We start from the raw sequence: 20,244 nt of genomic DNA, 5'->3' as shown, positions 1-20,244 counted from the left end.
CTTTACATATTTACATTACATCTTTACCCCTCTGATATATCCAATTACTAATCTCTTCAATCTTATTTGTTTATTCAAGATTTGGAGAAATATGTTACCTGACAGTTGGTTCTTTTCTAAGTAGTAATAGATTCAGAGGACATTTCTGCCTGAAAACTTGGTGAGTATGGTGCAGCTCCCCAAGGTCTAGCAAAGATAATTGTGGCTGTAAAAAAAAGTTGATCCATTAAGCTTGAGCTTTATTTGCACAGGTAACCATACATAGTCTCCGGCATTCTTGCAATGTGCCTTTTGGGAGCAACACAAGATTTTAGTTAAAGCAACCCGAAGACTTTTATTTTGATATACAATAAATGATATAAAATATTGTATTTTGATACGGCTTTTATTTTGAAGCGGAGATGAGGTAAACGCGGAATTGACTTAATTGACAAACCTACGAATTAGCAGTTTAGCACGTTCGAGTCGCGAAAATATAAAAGGTCTAGATCGTTTTCTGGCACTGCGACTCAACATTCTTTAGATCCTGTCATTTTAATATTTCACAACAATCCACTGGGCGCTTACGACGCGAGGATGGCGAATTACCGCGCCTTTCACACACAGCTTGCAACCATCATGGAAACCCTGACTCGGGCGGCAGTGGCGGAAATTTGCGAGCTGGTCGATGACGGCTACGCGATTTTACACATGGAGATTTCACGGCATCAGAAGGAGAACGAAGAGCTGCGGCGAAAACTTCAGCTGATCGAGTCCATTGTTGCTGCGCGCGGCTACAGCGATGAGGCTGCCGCCGTGCAGGAGGCCACGAGTCGCCGCGCTCGCGCAGATGTAAGAATAGCCTCTAATAGCATTATTTTAAAAAATATTGTCATAGTCGGGTTTTTCCCCCATCCAATCATGCATCCATTTTCAATGGGACGAAATACCATGCGTCTCGGACCATGGTACAACATGCAATTCAGTAAGGTGCCACTGTACAAAGGAACAGAGGGTTGCCAGACAAAATCATAACAATCCTACACCAAATCATATACAAGGCATACATTGCGAATTTTCTTCTAATATTTACAGTGCCCACTGAAGTTGGACATTCACTAAATAGTTGCATTATCTAGGCCCTAAAATGTTCAATTATTGTTATATGGGGTAGCACGATGGTGCAGGTGCAGGAGTCTCGTGAGCTCGTTTCCTGTACACTGAAGCGAAGTGTGTGTGTGTGTGTGTGTGTGTACCATGCAAGTGCAGCATTCATGAGTAAAGTGCATGTGCAGGTGGGATCAGTGGCCAGTTATTCGGAAGGACAGTTAGTGTGGCTATACTTTTTTTCCCGAAATGGATGTGTAGCAGGATTAGTGTAATGGGAGAATGTGTGTGTGTGTGTGTGTGTGTGTGTGTGTGTGTGTGTGTGTGTGTATACACACCAATCAGTCATAACATTAAAACCACTGACAGGTGAAGTGAATAGCATTGATTATCTCGTTACAATGGCATAATCAATGTCAAAAGGTTGAATATACTCCGCGATGTATACAGCTCTGGAAATAAATAAGAGAGCACTGCCCAATCTCCAGATTTGAACCCTATTGAAAACCTCTGGAATGTCATCAAAAGGAAGATGGATGGTCACAAACCATCAAGCAAAGCTGAGCTGTTTGCTTTTTTGGAAAAAGAGTGGTATAAAGTTTCCCAACTGCAATGTGAAAAACTGGTGGATAGCATGGAGCCAAAACACATGCAAATCTGGGTTATTCCACCAAATACTGATTTCTTAATGTTATTTAGCCAAAGCATTAACACAACTTGTTTACAAATTATTTGCATTTTGTTTTATTTGAGTTATTAAAGCTCTGCAAATACTGCATGATCTTGGGTTATTTTGATTTGTCATTTCCTTTAAATATACACTCGAAATAACAATAGTTATATTTTGAATTTAGGAGAAGTATTGTCAGCAGTTCACAAAAAATTAAACAAAACTGTTCATCTCACCAATACATGACCTGTAAGAAAAAACATAAACTGATTATTTTGCAGTGGTCTTATATTTTTTTCCAGAGCTATATATAGAATATACCACAGTGTATACAAGTGAACAGTCGGGTCTCAAAGTTAATGTGTTGGAAGCAGGAAGAATGGGGATGTTAATGGCTATATGACTTGGTCTGAGTCTTATCCACCATTCAGCGGCCTCTTTCACCAGAATAATGCTCTCCACCACACTGCAAAACCGGTTCAGGAATGCTTTGAGTAACTTGAAGGCTTTTTCAAGGTTTTGACTTGGCATTCTAATTTCCCATACTTATCTACATATCTGTAGGATGTGCTGGACAATCAAATCCAATTCATGCAAGCCCAACCTCACAACTTACAGGACTTAAAGGATCTGCTGGTAACGTCTTTGTTTAAGATACGATAGCACATATGCAGAGGTACTGTGGAAGTCAATCCCTCAACAGGACAGAGCCATGAGAGAGATTTTTATTTATAAGTCGAGGGGGTAAGAAAAAATCTGCACCAATATTAAGAGTCTTTTTGTACCTGCATTTTGTTTTAACCCAAATACAAGTATCAAAACAAGGGATGACCTTAGTGAAGGGCTAAACGACGTCCCCCAAGCATGGCATCAAAACGATCTACTTGAATGGCCTGTTCATTTTTCAGTGTCTGAAATTCTCTCATTTCTGATGGTATTTCTCATGTAGATTTTATGTTGCTGCAAGGAAGAAAAATGAATTCATTAGGTGCTGTTTATTTGTCTTTTATTGCACTGTGGCCTAGCTTGCACTTTCTGAACAGTGGCAGTGGAAGTCATTTCTCCTAGTGACATATCGTATCATTGCTCATTAGGGATAAATATAAATTTAATTTGAAATGTTGTCATTTTTATTTTAGATATTTCTATTTCTATAAAGCTGTTTTGAAACTATATGCATTGTTAAAACACTATACAAATAAAGTTGAATATCATTGAATAGTCCTGCATTTGTCTCCTCTTCTAATCATCCACGGCAATGACAAATAAATGGCAGGTCCTGAGCATGTTGTGAAATACATGCAAAGTGTCAGTGTCCTTTTCCTGAAACTGTTCTTCTTCTTCATGGACTTTGAGGGCCACAGTAGTTGTTTGTTTGAAAAACGCTCATTTTTAATTCATTTTTAATCCTGGAGAAATATGCTCATTGCTTTTCACGGACTTTTTTCCAGTTGCCAAACACTTGCAAGGTGTCCGTCACCAAAGATGAAACAAAAAGCCCAGCCACTATATCGGGTGGGACTGTATTTGTGACGGTTGTAAATTGCATTCTGTATGTTCCTGAACCTTCTCAAGTCTGTTGCTGGAAATGAAATTACTGGCTCATTTGGCCCAATCTCAAAGTTTGCATATGATCTCACTCTGGTGGTGGTGTCTGAAGAGGCTTGGCTAACCTTTCCAAATTCCACTTTCAGCTTTCAGGCCAGTTAATATTGTGGATGGTTTGTGTGGCATAATTAGGATTGCATCTAATGACTGTACATGTGATTTACCTTTGAAATCCACTGTTGTGATGAGTGGATAACTTGTATGAAGATGAGAAGCCTGTAGCCTAACTTCAGTATCGAAAAGTAAGCTAATTATTTCTGGAATGAATTCTTTCTTGTACTACTTTGACACAGTTTTCTGCTCTCTTTATTTATTGATTTGCTTATTATTTAATTTTGTATAATCCTGTTTTGATGCAGCATAGCACAGGGGAGGTTTTAGAGAGCCATTATTTTACCCTTACCTGAGTTTGGACATAATTACTTTGAGTGATTTTTCTTAAGAACTGTGAGGGATCAAGGGGGTCAACTTTATTCTTTTATTGAAGTAAAACATTCTTTTTGGTTTAATTCCTTAATGGTAAACCATCTCATACATGGGAAGTATATATTTGAGATATAGGGTAAATTTGTCCTTTTTAACACCTCACAAATCAGTTTGAGGTCTTTCAAATATATACTTGGATAGTAGATATAGATAATAGAAATTTTGATGCCCTTTGATTAATCTAATGTGATGTGGAAATAGAGGGCCAAAATGTAAATTTCTTTTTCCAGTTTTCAGCAGGCCATAAATTGGCAAAAACATAATTATGGACCTTGTTTGTAAAGACATCATCTTATTGTAATGAGAAGACTGAATTGTCATGCATCTAGAAAGCATACGTCATTACTTTTTGTATAATAAAGCGATAATGAACATTATCATTTCCTGTCCAGATTTAGTGTCTTACTTTGATTTTGTCACAAGCATGAGAGGAATGCAGCTCCAGCCCTTGAAGCATGTGTGGGTACTCTGAATGAGATTTAGCTTATGCATGATTTGCCACTTTAGTTTAGTTTATGTGGTGATTCAGGTGAATGGCGATGCAGCACATTTAAGTCTGTCTTAATGCATATATGCATTTTGCAGTTTTATCCATCTGTAGATTCGGTCACTGAAAAAGACCAGTCAGTTTCATAACTTGCAGTGGTCTGACCATCCAGTGGAGTTATAAGCGGTTGTTTCACTTAATGTGAAAATAATGTGAATGTAAGCCTGCAGGAAAAAGATAAAAACACATAGATGACACTCCTAGATGAGTGAAAAGTAGGCCTCCTGTTTGCAGCTAGACTGCAGTGCACCTAAGAGACACAATATCCTCACTTCTGCGTTTCAAGATTAAACCTAGAGAGTCTGGATAGAGGCTGATGAAGTCCTTTTGTCCAGTCTTCAGGGGTGATGAATACTCATGTCCTTCCAGTTGCTGTAAAAGTATTTTAATAAATGTCTGCCACCTATGCATAGTACCTACAGTTTAAACAGGCACATTTTTTTCCCACTTTCACATTCAGATTTGAAAAGAACAAGTAGGAAAAGTTTGATGGGTGAGTTGATGAGTTATAATTCACCCAGGGATGAAATGCCCTTGATACGGCCTGACGCAAAAGGAGAAGGATCTGGTTTATACTTGACGCATGACTTGCATGCATATGCAGAACCAGCTGCAACAGGACTGGTATTGTTCATATACTCAGCTGTGTAATGTATGTACACTGTATGATTTAACACTGTTTCATAATATCACTGTAGTTATAGCATGTCAAAGACAAAACCTCCCTGTCAAGCTGGACATTTGTTGAGTTCCATCAAATTGAACACCACTTACATTTTAAAAATATTTTCTAATCTTTTTAGTCTTCATAGTCCATCATAAGTAAAGAAATGCAACTTTTAAAAAAAACAAAAAAACAAAACTGAACTTTGCTGTTTTTCATTGGGGAAGAGATCATATATTTGATGGCTAAACTGAAGCAAAACTGTATAAAAGGTATACATAATTTCAGCTAATCCATCCTTTGTGGTGTTCACATTATTTTAACTATAGTGGGTGTAAGAAGCTGAGCCACACAACAAGTACACAATTATGTTGGCTTTCACTTTAAATTACCGACTGCCGAAGCTATTAGAGCTCAGGGAGGTTAAATTTTCCATTATATTCTCTATTTATTAAAACTGATAAGCATAGTTTAATTGACTGCTCTCTGAGCATAGTGGTGCAAATGGAAAACTTCTTTCCAGTGTATATGGTAGGAATGCATAAATTTGTTTGAAAACATTTGGGTAGGCTCATAATGATGACTGTTCTTTTTATAAAAAGGATTATATCACAATGATTGTGGAAAATATTACTTGCCACGTTATCAGCCGTTTTGGTGTTATGACAACCCTCAAATAACCATTTGCAGTTGTCATGAATGTCTGTTAAATCTGCCCAAACACCCACTCCCCTCCTCCTTCCCTTTTCTCAGAAAACAGTCTGGTTAACTACACAGAATAACAGGAAAAGATTTGAGTGGATTCATTATTGAATGAGTGTTTAATTAATTTACAGTCACGAGATTCAGAGGAGCATGCCCTCGTCACAGTGCAGGTCAAAGAGGAGGGTCAAGAGCCACAAAATGGTGAGTTAAATTCAATTGCCTTTTCTACCAGTGCAAAATTAGTGCACACCACGACTATTTCTAATATATGGTTTTAACTTTTTAAAGACGACGACGACGATGATGAAGAAACAGTTGCTGTGGTGACTCATGATTCTCCAGATGACGAAGTCATAGAGCTCTTGTCACATAAAGTCCCATCAGATACAGCCTCTGTAAATGATGACCTCCATACACACACACTTGCAGACACACACTCGCCAAGCTTCCCCCCCCACATACTCACAGACACGCATTCACACACCGAGGAGTCACAACATTCCAGCGTGGACCTAACGGCCTCTGATGAACCTCTCTGTTCTTTTAACACACAGAGTAATGCGCACACACTGCCTGACACACACCCTGATGTGACCGGTCGTAGCTGCCCATTTCCAGATAAGTTGTGTATGAAGAGAGAGCCTATGGTGTCTGATCTGAATCTTACTTTGGACTGGAGCGCACACACAGTGCATAACACACTATCACACTCCCACTCTTCCTCAGCTGGAAATAGCACAAGGACAACGGCTGCCCACAGTTCTCCTCTCTATACCACACAGCACTTGCTTGGACTGGGTAGTGTGGCTGGGCTGAGGTTGTTTGGAGGACGTGGTTCCTTGCAAGGGGGTGGAGTTGGTAAGAGGCATTTTATCTGTTCCATCTGTGGCAAGAACTTCACCACAGCACAGAGCCTAGACACGCACATGCGCATACACACAGGTGAGCGTCCATACCGCTGTGAACAGTGTGGCAAGCGCTTTACTCAGTCTGGCCACCTTACAGCACACCAGACTGTTCACACTGGAGAAAGACCATATGAGTGCATACAGTGTGGTAAACGCTTTGCAGGCAAGCAGTACCTGCGAATACACACCAAGAAACACCATCCCGAGTAAACACAATTTCAACAAACAACACAGAAAATACACACTAATGTGCATAGGTGCATGTGTGTGTATATAAATATATTACCCATACAAATCCATAATACACTACACTGACTAACAGAATTGTACTTACCCACACATATGTGCATTGCAGAAGACAATGAAACAGGCTAATAAACAAATGAAACAAGTGTTTAGAATTCAGAGACACTAAAAATCCTGCAAAAGGTAAAACATAAAAGTATTCATATGGCTTAATAGCAATGTTTGAGTTACAAGCCTAAATGTTAAGTGAAATTAAAGGACAGTTCCACCCAAAGTAATTAAGTAAAGACCTTTTGTAGGATTATAACAAAGAACATGAGCTTCTTGATGTTTTCATTATGGAGCTGAAATTGGTTGTATCCACCACATAGAGAAAGAAGGCAGGGAATTTCACCTGTCTATGCCGTCATAAGGAATGCAACTGACTGTTTTTATTTTTAAAAAACTGGATTTATTTCAATTGCTGCTGTTTTTCCTTAGGGAAGAGATCATACATTTGATCCTATGCATTTAACTTTTGGATGGCAGAATAACATGACTGAAGCAGAACTGTATAAAACGTATACAGAATACATTTCAACTAATCCATTCTTTGTATTGGGTTGTTTACATATTATTTTAACTATAGTGGGTGTAAGAGACACACAAGAAGTACACAATTGTATCGTTGGCTTTCACTTTGATTTACAGACTGCCGAAGCTATTAGAGCTCAGGGAGGTTAAATTCTCCATTCTCTTGATCACATAATGTTTCTTGCAGTTAGATCTATTTAAGTGGAAGCTTTGACCCTGCAGCAGTCAGTGTCTTCATCTGATATGTAGTGCAGCCAAGCAGATAGAAAACCCCAATGTGTAAAAAATAATCAAAATAAGTTTGTTCTTGTTATTTTTACAATACAATGTGTATTACATCTAAGGCCCGGTTTATACTTGTGGTTTGTATATCTGAGTTTCCATATCTTAGGCACATCTGGAGGATTAAAAGTGACAGCCACTAGATGGAGCATTAAAGCCAGTATGTCCCTGTTCTTCAGGTATCACTGTTCAATAGAAAGGGATCAGCAGTTTCATTTTATGTTTGTTCAGCCACTTTTTTATGCCAAACCTTAGATACTAAACAGAGAAACTCTGTTGATTTCTCTTCATAAAGTTCTGTCTTGATTATGACCATGAGCTATGCCTTAAGTAAAAAAAAAACTTGACTTCTTTCGAAGTATGCTCAGGTTTCCTGTCCATCTGCACTGTGAAGCTCTGTCCACTGGTTGTAAAGCAATTTGGCTGAATCAGAGCAGAAAATATAGCCCTGTACACTTAAGGATTTATCCTGCTTTTATTAGCAATGACTAAGACAAATGAACCAATTCCATTGCCAGCCATATATGACCATGCCATAAGAATCTCTACCCATCATACTGGTACAAGCCTGTCTTTGAATGGATTTTCCTTCACTAAGTAGGAGTGACTTATTGGTTTATTTTGATGTTTTAGCCTAATTATAGCTTGTTTCTGGCAGTTTTTCTGAGGCAACACAGCTGAGCAGCCAATTGTTCAATTAATTCTGGCCCTGTAAAAGGAGTGGGAGATGGGGTGAGGACGGGCTTAACTCTGATATAAAAAGTGCTGTAATGTCTACACTGTTGACCCAATTTGGATGCAAACACTAAATATTCAAATTAAAGCTGAAAAGTCTAAACTTTGATCTTGTTTCATTATTTAATTTTAATTCCATTATATTGTGGTGCACCACTAAATAACTTTGTTAATGTTTAAATCGTTTTGGATCCGACTACATGTCCCAAAATTTCCAAACGTTGTATAGATTTACATGGAATCCCAGTGCCCTACAGTAGATATTACTTTTAATCGTCCAGATGTAGATATGTACTATGTTAACAATGGCTTTCACGTGTGTACTCACCTGTCAAGAATAAACCAGGCCTCAAAAGTGAATCTGTGACAATCTGGAGCAGTTACTTTAGACTTATATTGTAACTTTTAGAATAAATGTGTTTTAGTTGTGAGTTGTGAGTCTCTTCTTCATGAAGTCGTTTACCTTTTCTGAAAAGGTTCAGTCTTTAGACAACCTATAAAATTATCCTCAAATCAATCCAAATGACAAACTATAGAATAGTTTCATCTTTTCTCATTAAAGTGCCCTTAGAAGTACAAAAATACAAATCTAATCTTTTAAGACGGCTTGTAAAATATAAAAGTAACAATGACATCAGCATTCTAGGACAGTATCAATCACGATACATATGCTGATCTTTACTTGGGCCATTTTAAAGTATGTGCTCTATTTTGCTGTTACTGTGTTAGATTGAACATCATTCTAAACACAAGTGGCTAAAACATTCAATTAAACGTATAAACCACATCCAAAATTATTTCATCAGCACATGCAGATTTATTTGACTTCAACTCCCATCCACAAACAATGCAATAAAAGTTCAGCAATTTCATTGAGGCATTTTGTATGAACCTTGCATATTTGATGCTGGGTATGTAAATAAACCTGGCTATCGGTGAAATGTGTAAGTTTATTATATGTACTCATACACAAGTATGGGTAAGATGAAGCTTGTGTTTATCGGCGGCTTGTGCTGCCTGATTTTCTCTTTCCTGCAAGCAGGTGTTTAGGTTTCAAGTCAAACACATGTCTGTCTGATTCGCCTTTCCTGCCCTGCTTGTTCATCTCCTTCTGAGAGCTCTTCATCATCGTCTTCACCTTCTTCATCATCTGGGAAGAGTAGAAGAGAGTCAGAGAAAAAATAAAGAGAGAAATGAATTCAGTCAAACACACAACCAACCATCTGATTCATAGGCCAGCTTCAAACAGTTTCATTAAAATGCAGCATTATGGTGTAGAAATTAAACCAAAATTCTTATTTATTTGATTTACACCAATCAGCCATAATATTAAAGCCATCTGGCTAATATTGTGTAGGATTCCCGTGTGCCACCAAACAGTTCTGACCCATCGCGGCATTGACTCTCTGAAGGTGTTCTGTGGTATATGGCACTAAGATGCTCCAAATCCTATAAATTGCACGGTGGGGTTGACTTAATTTTATGTCTAATATATCCGGTTCCTTGACATGTCATTGTAATGAGATAAATTAAAGTAATTCACTTCTCCAGTCATTGGTTTACATGTTATGGCTGATTAGAGTACAACTTATCCAGAAGTTAATTTTGACCTTTAATATTACACATAAGTAAGTTTGTTTCAAACAACCAAATCAGCCTAAAAAAAACAGCGTTGCTACATTCTTTTAAGAAATAGTGGAACATTGAGCATAAGTCTGCGAAAGATGACAGAAAAAGACATTCCTTGAGGCAAATTTTTTTTTTGATGCAAAGAATGAGAATCTGATATGTACCTTTGCATCTCTGATTCCTGATTGGTCACGTGGTTGTTTTGATGCACTCTGACTACGGGTGCGTGAAGTTGGCAGGACAGATGCTTCCCTCTTCCTCTTTCTAACCAATGAACGTGACCGCCGAGCCTGTTGGACATAGTGGCTCTACAGAGAGAAAAGACCATGGGTTAACAAAGTGTTGTAAGAAAAAAAAAAAAAAAAAAAAGTTAAATATGCCACGGATTTAAAAAATGTGGACATTAAATGGTCCGGTACAAATTTGTTAAAAATTTTAGGTCTCTGTGACATAAAAAAAATGAAACAATAAAACACTTGATTGCTTAACTAATATTCTGTTAAACCACATTTTCTTGTAATATTCCAGTTTTTCTTGCAAATGCAAGATTACTTTTGATAAATGAATCTCCTGTTCAAAGCTTCAGATTTCAATTATAGGACTTGGCTTTAACTGGGCCATTCCAAAACACTGATTATGATCATCTGATGCCATTCTTTTACTGATTTTGGGAGGGTATGGAAATTCCGATGAAACTGATTTTCATCTTTATCTGTCTAACAGATATCTGCAAGTTTTGTGCCAAAATAGACAGGAATTTGGAGCCATCCATGATTCTCACTATCTTTACTAGAGCCGCAGTCCCAGCTAAAGATTAACAGCCCAATAGCATGATGCTGCCACCACGCTTTACCTTGGGTATAGAGTTTTGGTATTTTTGGGGGAAAAGTTGTCTTGTTTTGCACCAAACATCTTACAATTATGCCTAAAAAGTTCTACCTTGGTGTACACAGACCATAACACAACTTATAATCTGGGTGATTTAGGCTTGGACAATTTTTCTTTCCTAACCACCCTACCCCAAACATGAAAAATACAAAAGATTGTTTTCACATGCAGGGAGTAACCAGTTTCAGTAGCCTATAGGGATTTCCAAATTTTAATAGAAATTTAGAAATTCTTTTATACCATTCTCGTCATCTGTCTCTACACAGGTTTTTATGCCTAGTAAGCTGTTTGTGAACCATGATGCCAGCAGTTGTATGGAACTTAAAAAGAAGTTTCTTAAAATCAGAAGTTGATCTGACGTGTCTTTGTTGAATTTTTCAAGATTACAAAAACACACAAATTTAACAGCCTTTTCACATCTACTGCAAGATGAACAAGTGGATTTCTTACATCATCTTTGTCTGTCATGTCCAAACCAAGTTCTTGCATGTTTTTCTCCAATGTTGCTCTGTCCACCTGCACACAGCAGCCAGAGCAAATTACATATCCGTCAGAAAATAACCAATGCACATCAAACACAGGCAGTCAATCAAGCCAAATATAGCAAATCCAAATTTCTTGTGAAATGGAACACGAGAGAAATACCAAGCCAATTATCACTTTAAAAGAAAAAAAAAAAAACAAAACACATATCTGACTGCCTGATTCTTGCGCTAAACAAAGTACTGGGAAAATGTGGTTTACAGCAAGCAATAGGGACGAACCTTCTTGGCAGTACGTGGCATTCTTGGTCCCTGCACATCTTTCTCTTTTGACTCCAGAATTTTCAGCTTTTTCTTCTCTCGAATCTGTTTGGCCAGCTGACGAATTTCCTGCATCTCTTCATCCTCACTCTCTTCATTAGAGTCATACTCACCTGCCTGTTCACGGAGCTCTTCCTCCTTCTCCAGCTCAGCCAATCGCTGGTGTGGGTAAGAGAGTAAGCATGATTGATTAACATATTTCTAGTGTGTAAAACTTTGTCTTTGACCTGCAGAGCCATTCCTACCAGTTAGACAGTGCTGCACAGTGTCACTGTTTATATTTCTCACCTTCATTATTTCAGGATCAATATAGTCAGCAATGTTATGTCCTTCCCAGATCTCAGGAATTTTATCATGCTTCTCATCAGCATTCATCAAGTCCCAGTATTCTACGATCACACAATACAAAATGGATTTTGGATTACTTTATTTGAAATATTTTGTTAGAAACATTTGTGTATTATGAACTGAAAATAAATACCTCTATAAATAACAGGCTATATGTCAGTGACTTACTCTGCAGATCAAGTGTGTAATCATCTCCAAGTTCCATCTCAAGGTCTCTCTCCAGTTTGCGTTTAGGGGCATCAACCTCCATCGCCTTTCTGCGAAGAGCTGCCCCCTCAGGGATAAATGGTGGTCTTTCCTGAACACAAAGTTACATGATTAATTAAACTGATTACAATTGTTTTAATTAGTGCTTCAAGAAATTATGATAAATTAATAATATTGTACAAGGTTATTCATTAATGCACTAATGTACACCTCCAGTGTCGACTGGTTTATATGCATCTAATAGATCACAGATCATGTTATGACCATGTGGTTTGCATGTATGTATGTGAGAACCTTGTCATCTCGCTTTGTTGGCATTGCGAGGTGGAGTCTGTTCAAGATGTCATGTACTTTCTTCCCCTTCATCTTTGTATCCACACGGTGGACCAGCAACTTATCACATGCCTGGAAACACAACAATCATAATTAATTAAAGAAAAAACCAAATTAATTCAGAAAAACCGACACTAACCACATACAGACCACACCTCATTACATTGCATTTTTTACATTACAGTTCACAGTAAATATTGTGTAAACCTTTCTTTATTGAGCTAACTAATCTTTAATACCAGACTCTTCATTCAAACCTGTACTGATGCAATTTAGACTGGGTCTTCTAGTGGAAATCATGAGTTCAGTAGCCTCTTGAGAGTTGTGTACCTTACCTCTGTCTTTACTTGCATGACTCCTTCTTCTGTTACTGTGCTGGTCTCAATCACTGGGATCCCCTCAGACAAGAGATCAGCAAATATTTTCTATACAAATACAGAAAAATGCTCGCAGTTACTAGACAGTTAGCTTTAACTATATTACTCAATAAAAAGGATAAACTCTTTCACCCAGACACAAAATGTTGTCTGTCTCCATCTGGCTTTCTAAATTAACTACTTTACTACTGCACAGTAGTACATAATCCTTTAATAAACACTTCACAGTTGTATTTTACTTAGATAAAGCATATTATAATACAGTATAGTTTCAGCAACAACTATAAAAACAAATGGCAACAAATTTTAATTTTAATTACAGACTAATTGGAACACTTCAGGATATTTTCCATGTTACCACAGAGAAAACTCTCTCTAAAATATGGAGACATTGTAGAGCTCATGACAACTTCTGTTTTGGTAAGATGAGGTGGTGAGCTTTGGATCATCAGTAGTCAATTCCCTTCTTCATACTCTTCATCATTCTGCTATATGTTGACCCTTGCTTGATCAGCTAATAAGATGTCCCAGAACTGTACTGACAGTTGTTTTCTGTGGACCTGTTGGTGGTCCTGAGTTCACCATTGCCTTCCTTTTTTTCCAAAAACTACCAAATAGTGACCACACAAGATGCTACTGCTATCTCTGTTGAGCTTGTTTAGATTTTTGAGTCTAATGATGGCTTGCTTCATTGGAGAGACAGCCATTTGGACTTCATATTTGAAGTTAATAGCAACAGATTCCAAATACAAATGCTTCAATTTTCGAGAACAACTCTAGACCTTTTTTCCTGCTTACTTCTCAGTGAAATAATAATGCAATAAAACACATGGTGTGATTACTACACAGTTTATAGTTCCAATTTAGATGTAATTACAGAGCAACATTAACATAATTTACCATAGATGCCATAGACTTGCAATTATTTTTTAAATAAACCAAAGAGATTGGTTTAGTTTAATATTGGTTTGTGTCTACATGAATAACAGCTCTGCATATAAACAGAATATGAAGTCTGTAGGCACTAAGATAATCATAATGCGATTATGTTTTGACCAAGTTGAATCACATGGCATTTAATTGATACTCTCTAATGTAACTCCATTTCTGTGTGCGAATGAAGCTGACAGTGACCGAAAAATACAATAGACCGCAAACTGTATTTCACAGCTCACCTGATTTTCCTCAGACAGCTCAGTGATCATCTTCACATCACACTTATTGGCCACCACAATCAGAGGCTACAGTGCACACACAAGCACACAACAAAAAAGGTAAACAGTTAACTTGAGAATAATAGCAATGAATGATACAGAGATTAAACATAAATGTAAAAGGTTTTCCTATAAGCCCTAAAATAGACCAGTAGTCACCAACACACGTGCTTGCCTCCACAAACAGCAACATTCACTTCCTCAGCCATATTCAATGCATCGCATTAAACACATGCTAACAATGCTAATTATATTGGCTGAAAATAATAACATTTAAAATCTGTGCCACCATTCAGCTCAAGTTTTTAACATTATAACCATGAATGTAGTGCATAGTGCAAAGATTTATGACAAAGCCTTAACTGTCTGGCGAAGGGAACTGGGTTTTGGCCCAAAATATGCAGGAACTAACAGAAAGCATGGATGCTACTGATGTGCACAGCAGCCCATGCACCATTTGTTGGACCAGCTAGTATTTTAGGGGGCATTTTCATGTTTCAAGTCTACTATCTCTCTTTTGAGTTAGAAAAAAATCTCCCTCTTTAGGTAGAGGATATTTTCACATTTTAAATTAAAATTTGATTGAGTACATGCACAGTAAGACAAGCAGGGAATTATTATTTTTTGACTGACTAACAAAAATAGAATAAGCATAGAGTTTACCTATACAGGAAGCAAAGAAGAGAATCTAGAGAAAAATATATATGAAGGAATATGAAGGAGAAACAGTGTGACAGTATACCTTGTTAGCAAAGAGGGGTCTAATGTTGTTAAACAGTTCAAGCTGCTGTGAAAGAGTGTGTCCACACTGCTCAGACACATCCATCACATAGAGAACAGCGGCCCGTAGGTGGGCCAGTGCAGTGATTGCCTGCATCTCAATTGTATTCCGTTCTTCAAGAGGATGGTCCAGGATACCGGGGGTATCGACTACCTGTACAAACACGCATAGTTATTGTACTCCATCTTAATTCTATCCTTAAAAGAATCCTTTATTTTGATGCAAAAGCCATATGTTCTGAAAATGCATACAGCGATACAATAAAAATATATCACAATATGCATCACAATTGTTACTAACAACCTTGACAGGGCAACAGTAAAATATTATGCTTTATTTAATGCCTACAAAGATTGTTTTACAGCTCTGGAAGAAAATAAGACCACTGCAAAATAATCAGTTCATGTTTTTTTCTTACAGGTCATGTATTGGTGAGATGAACAGTTTTGTTTAATTTTTTGTGAACTGCTGACAATACTTCTCCTAAATTCAAAATATAACTATTGTTATTTCGAGTGTATATTTAAAGGAAATGACAACAAATCAAAATAACCCAAGATCATGCAGTATTTGCAGAGCTTTAATAACTCAAATAAAACAAAATGCAAATTATTTGTAAACAAATTGTGTTAATGCTTTGGCTAAATAACATTAAGAAATCAGTATTTGCTGGAATAACCTCGATTTGCATGCGTTTTGGCTCCATGCTCTCCACCAGTTTATACACCAAATATATCAGTATATTTTATTTAAAAATAATTTCATTATTAAAAAATAAAATATATAACAAAAATCTAAAAAGGGAAAAAGTATTTAAAGATTTCTAAAGATTAAAGACAATACTTTAACACTGAATCAGCAATTTCTAGGCTCTAATTGAAAATACATTTTAAAATGCATATCAGGATTCAGAGCGATTTCAACAGTGCGCACATGGGTAACAACAAAACACACCCGTCAGTCATGTTTCAATATTTTTTCAAGCAAAATGTTCTAAGTTGTTTATCACATCTAAATAATTTTTATCTTTCAAATTCAAGCCCAAATATCTACAGAGTATAGCAAAACCAAAAGAAATGGCCTTACTGTTCTGAAACATTGAGGGAACTGTATTTATTTATTTATTACACTTACCTGCCAGCGCAGGTACTTATAGTCCATGTGACCCACAAACAGAGATTTAGTGGTGAAAGCATATGGCTGCACCTCCACATCTGCACGTGTGACCTAAATGCACAGGTAAATGCACAGGTTAACAAAAACAGCACATACCGTAGCTCTATCAGCGAACTTGAATAGAGTTGAAACAATTTAATTAAGAAAGAAATAAAGATTACATAAACAAGAACTTAACTGTAGCCTTGTAATTAAATTTAGAAAGGTCCATAACAATTAGAAAATTTTTCATCATAGATATTTAATGAACTTTAAACAAACATACCAGATGTATTCGTCATACATTTAGTAGCCCAGCTTTTCAGTCTGAAATTATTCTTAATTTGTAACCATCAATAGGGTCTAACTAATATTGAATGAGCATGCATACATTTTATCAAACCATCCCAGACAAGACCATTTGTTTTTCTTTTCAATGACCAGTTCAAATAAACAGTACTGAGGGTTTGCTTATGTGCTAATGCTGTTCTGAAGGCCTATGGTGAAACAACATCTTGCATATAGTAAACATGTTAGAGAACATAAAATATGGATGATACCCACTTAGACACCATGGTGAACATAAAAGGGACGAAGAAATAAAGGAAACTATATTTAAATCCAAAATATACCCAAAGATGCTAGCTTGTATTTTTGTTGGCTGATTCCTGTTTTTTCTAAGAAAAAATGCAAAATATATTCATATGCTCAGATAAACCGAGGTACATATCAAAAATAAATAAATAAATCACCTTGTTGATGAAGCTGGACTTGCCAACATTGGGGTATCCACAGAGCAGAAGAGTTCTGGTGTTTGGGTCGATTGTGGGCAAACGAGAAAGATGCTGACGAACTAAAACAGCAAGTGCAAATATGTTTATGACCAGTGATGTTCTTCACATATTAAAATTATATGATACAGCAAGTCATTGTGTGTACCTTGTTCTAGATATTCCAGACTTTGTTTCTGTCTCTTTAAGATGGTGCACATGCGTCCAAGTGCTGCTCTCTTTAACTGCTTGCAGCGGTACAGTGAGTCACCATACTTCATCAGACGCACATAGTCTTTCGCGACACTATATACAGACACACAAATTCTACCTTATTTCACTGCCCTTCCAGAGACCATCCATAAATAAAATAAAGAATATAATATAAAAAGAAATGTGATCATGAGTGTGAACTTCAGATAGCATACTTACTTATCGATCAGGTTCTTGGCAATGTTGATCTGACCCAGAGCAAGTTTATAATGATCTTTATCATACAACACATTCATCAGATCAGCATAGAAAGGGTGAATATCCTGGAAGAACAGAAGTGGGAATAGAAAGAAAGAAAGAAAACTTTCACATCAAGACTTAACACCTCACAGAAACAACACATGTAAACACACCAAATAATAAATAAATAAATAAATAAATAATAAAAACTCACATCCAGCTTAGGGAAGTCCGATATGATCTGTGACAGACGGTCATGGTAGTTCTGTTGTGTGAACTTAACTTTGCGCATGTAGAAGTGGCGGATGCGATGAATCTGATAATGCTTGTGAATCACAGTAGGGGTTTTGCGCTGGGTTTTGGACAACGTCAGGTCAATGAAGTCCTAAATGAGAAAAGAGGAAACAATGCTTTTCAGTGTCAATCATTACTTGTATATTAAACTCATAATTCCAGCACTGCCATGAACATTGTCATTCTAACACTTAAGAGCTTTTCACCTCATGCCATTAATGGTCATATTAATAGATTTCAAAATAACTACGTTACTATACATACATCTTCGGATGCAGAATCAGAAATCGCTCTATTGCCAAGTATGCTTTAAAAATAAATAGGGTAAAAATATAGAGGCCTGTACATGTGTAGTGTGTGTATGTAGACACACACATGCTATCTGCCTGGACAAAAATAAAAATAAAAAAATCTCACACACTAATATTTAATTGGACTGCCTTTTGCTTTGATTACTGCATGTATTTGCCATGGCATGGTTTCAATAAGCTTATGCAATGTGCAAACATTTATTTCCAAGTTAACTTTTAGACTCAAAACATCAGCAAGCCTCCTCTATGTTTGACTATGGTAATGTGGGACTCTCTTCATAGGGTTTTTTTCCTCACCATAGGTACCTGTGCAAATTATAACTAATAAATAATTTGACCTGGTCTCATCAGATCACATAATCTTATTCCGAAACTCATTTCACATGCTGCCTTGTGTCTAGATGTAAACAATGGCTTCCTGCATGCTTTTCCAAACATTCCATGCGGACTGTAAATGACCGTGGAGATGTGGATCGTTATAACACTTGTAACAAATTGTTTTTTTATCTTCCACTAAAGATAAAGGGGGGGGGATTGAGCAAAATGATGACCTGACTGTGTGCATGTTACCTATAATCTTATCATATTTTGTGCATACAAAATATGTCCAGTGGAGCAAAAATCATGTTGAAAAAGAAATCTGGTGTAGCCATAAGACTGACCACAATATATCCCAACCTGAACAAATGGCACTGTTGAACTACCATAACATTATAAAATTTAGGGAGAAAGTACACTTGGGTATTTCCAGTAATAAAAAAGAAACTCTTAAAGCACCCGAGATAGTAGTAACACATCATCCATTAACAAATTATTACTTTATTGTGATTCTTTATATCGTAATTACAGATTATAGAAGATCATGGAAACTTTTACGTGTGCGCAATGTAAAGCACTTATAAAATAAAACCAGTCTATAAGTGAATGTTTCTAATTTTAGAAAATCTACTAAAAAACTCTAAATATTTTTAATTATACGTCGTAAACTTCAACATGAATTAAAACGTTTAACTTTGACATGAGGTGCTCAATTAGCTCTGGTTATAAGCACTGTTAGCTAGCCATGCTACCTCCAGCTGACACACGTGTCAAAAACAGACACGTTTACAGCGAGAACAGTAACGACGGACACAACACGCTTTTAAAAAGGCTTAAGTAAAAAAAAAACCTACCTTTGCAGTGGGGACCACCATAATCTTTTTAAAGTTGTAGAGTGCCATGGTGTCTCCACACGTGCTGTCGGCCTCAACGGCACAGAAAAGGACCGGATCCAGCCACCGGGGCGAGTCAGCAAGAGCGGCTCAATAGAACCAGCTCGTCTCACACTGCCCCCTCATGGACACGCCGGAAAAACGCATCATAAAGACATCCCATGATGAACGATCACCTGGTCTTTACCTGTCCAGTTTTGGTTAGTCTGTGACTATGATAGACAAAGATGTGGACTTCTGCTGTTGTAGTCCAACCACCACAGGATCTGATGTGTGTTCTGATGTTCATTTCTGTTCACTACATATACAAAACATTTACTTTAACATTGAAGTTATTGTTGCTACTGGCTCTAAATGTTACTGAATTACAGTCTATACTTATTTCCTCTCCTGTTTTTTTCTGATGTTGGTTTACTTTTTATAGAAAAATAATTACTACATATTGAAATCTGTTTTTTTCTCCACACTTAAGCTATGTTTTTAGAAGCTGGTGAAGAGCACACAATTGTTTTAGGCCCTGATTAATAATAACAAGGAATTGAAGAAGGGATTTTTTATGACTGTAAATTAAGAAGAGCAAAAGCACAATTATATAAGTAATATTTTACTTAAAATCAGAGACAGACATCATGTTTGATGTATGGAAATAGCCTTCTATAATCTTGGGGCAGCAACTGCAAAGGAATGATTACCTTTGCACTTGAGCAAGACATTAGGACAGCCAAAAGTGAGTGACTGGCCTTACTCGTCTAATGGTCATGAGAGGATTTACATAATGTGGACAATGAGCCAGTAAAGAAAGGACGAAAACAGGCGTGACGTAATCCCTCTTTTTAACCTGCCTTTAGAATTTTATACCAGCTGAAAATTAGTGCGGACTGACTCCTGTATATACAAAGTTACAGTAATTTCAGTGGGATGTAATGGGACCATGGTTAATATTCTTCATGCCATGATACA

General features: G+C 37.0%; 2 protein-coding genes across 2 annotated transcripts; one reads left to right on the top strand and one right to left on the bottom strand.

Annotated features, from left to right (window-relative positions):
* Nucleotides 1-22: 22 nt before the first annotated feature.
* On the top strand, nt 23-10,445 carry si:dkey-7l6.3 (zinc finger protein 235). The gene is made up of 4 exons (XM_058418340.1): nt 23-160; nt 252-831; nt 5,898-5,967; nt 6,055-10,445. Exons 2-4 carry the CDS (start codon nt 577-579, stop codon nt 6,882-6,884), a joined length of 1,155 nt encoding a protein of 384 aa, XP_058274323.1. The 5' UTR covers nt 23-160; nt 252-576; the 3' UTR covers nt 6,885-10,445.
* On the bottom strand, nt 9,305-19,403 carry gtpbp4 (GTP binding protein 4). Its single transcript, XM_058418333.1, has 16 exons — nt 19,246-19,403; nt 17,683-17,853; nt 17,448-17,551; nt 17,185-17,321; nt 16,998-17,098; nt 16,225-16,317; nt 15,052-15,243; nt 14,271-14,336; nt 13,054-13,143; nt 12,680-12,790; nt 12,347-12,476; nt 12,119-12,219; nt 11,792-11,989; nt 11,478-11,543; nt 10,304-10,447; nt 9,305-9,660 (listed from the first exon to the last, which is right to left on the bottom strand). The coding sequence occupies exons 1-16, from the start codon at nt 19,291-19,293 to the stop codon at nt 9,508-9,510; spliced, it is 1,905 nt and encodes a 634-aa protein (XP_058274316.1). The 5' UTR covers nt 19,294-19,403; the 3' UTR covers nt 9,305-9,507.
* Between the last annotated feature and the right edge of the window lie 841 nt (nt 19,404-20,244).

This window comes from Hemibagrus wyckioides, linkage group LG20 (assembly GCF_019097595.1).
Source record: "Hemibagrus wyckioides isolate EC202008001 linkage group LG20, SWU_Hwy_1.0, whole genome shotgun sequence".
In the NCBI taxonomy this organism is placed as follows: Eukaryota; Metazoa; Chordata; class Actinopteri; order Siluriformes; family Bagridae; genus Hemibagrus; species Hemibagrus wyckioides.
Note: the sequence above shows the minus strand (reverse complement) of the source record. Positions and strands in the feature narration are given on the sequence as shown.

Coding starts and splice junctions, on each gene's coding strand:
- gtpbp4 (XM_058418333.1), bottom strand. CDS start 19,293: ATGGCACTCTACAACTTTAAAAAGATTATGGTGGTCCCCACTGCAAAG. Junction 13,144..14,270: donor AGCTGTCTGAGGAAAATCAG/GTGAGCTGTGAA, acceptor GTATTTGTATAG/AAAATATTTGCTGATCTCTT. Junction 12,791..13,053: donor TCATGCAAGTAAAGACAGAG/GTAAGGTACACA, acceptor TTGTGTTTCCAG/GCATGTGATAAGTTGCTGGT.
- si:dkey-7l6.3 (XM_058418340.1), top strand. CDS start 577: ATGGCGAATTACCGCGCCTTTCACACACAGCTTGCAACCATCATGGAA. Junction 832..5,897: donor GTCGCCGCGCTCGCGCAGAT/GTAAGAATAGCC, acceptor ATTAATTTACAG/TCACGAGATTCAGAGGAGCA. Junction 5,968..6,054: donor GGGTCAAGAGCCACAAAATG/GTGAGTTAAATT, acceptor AACTTTTTAAAG/ACGACGACGACGATGATGAA.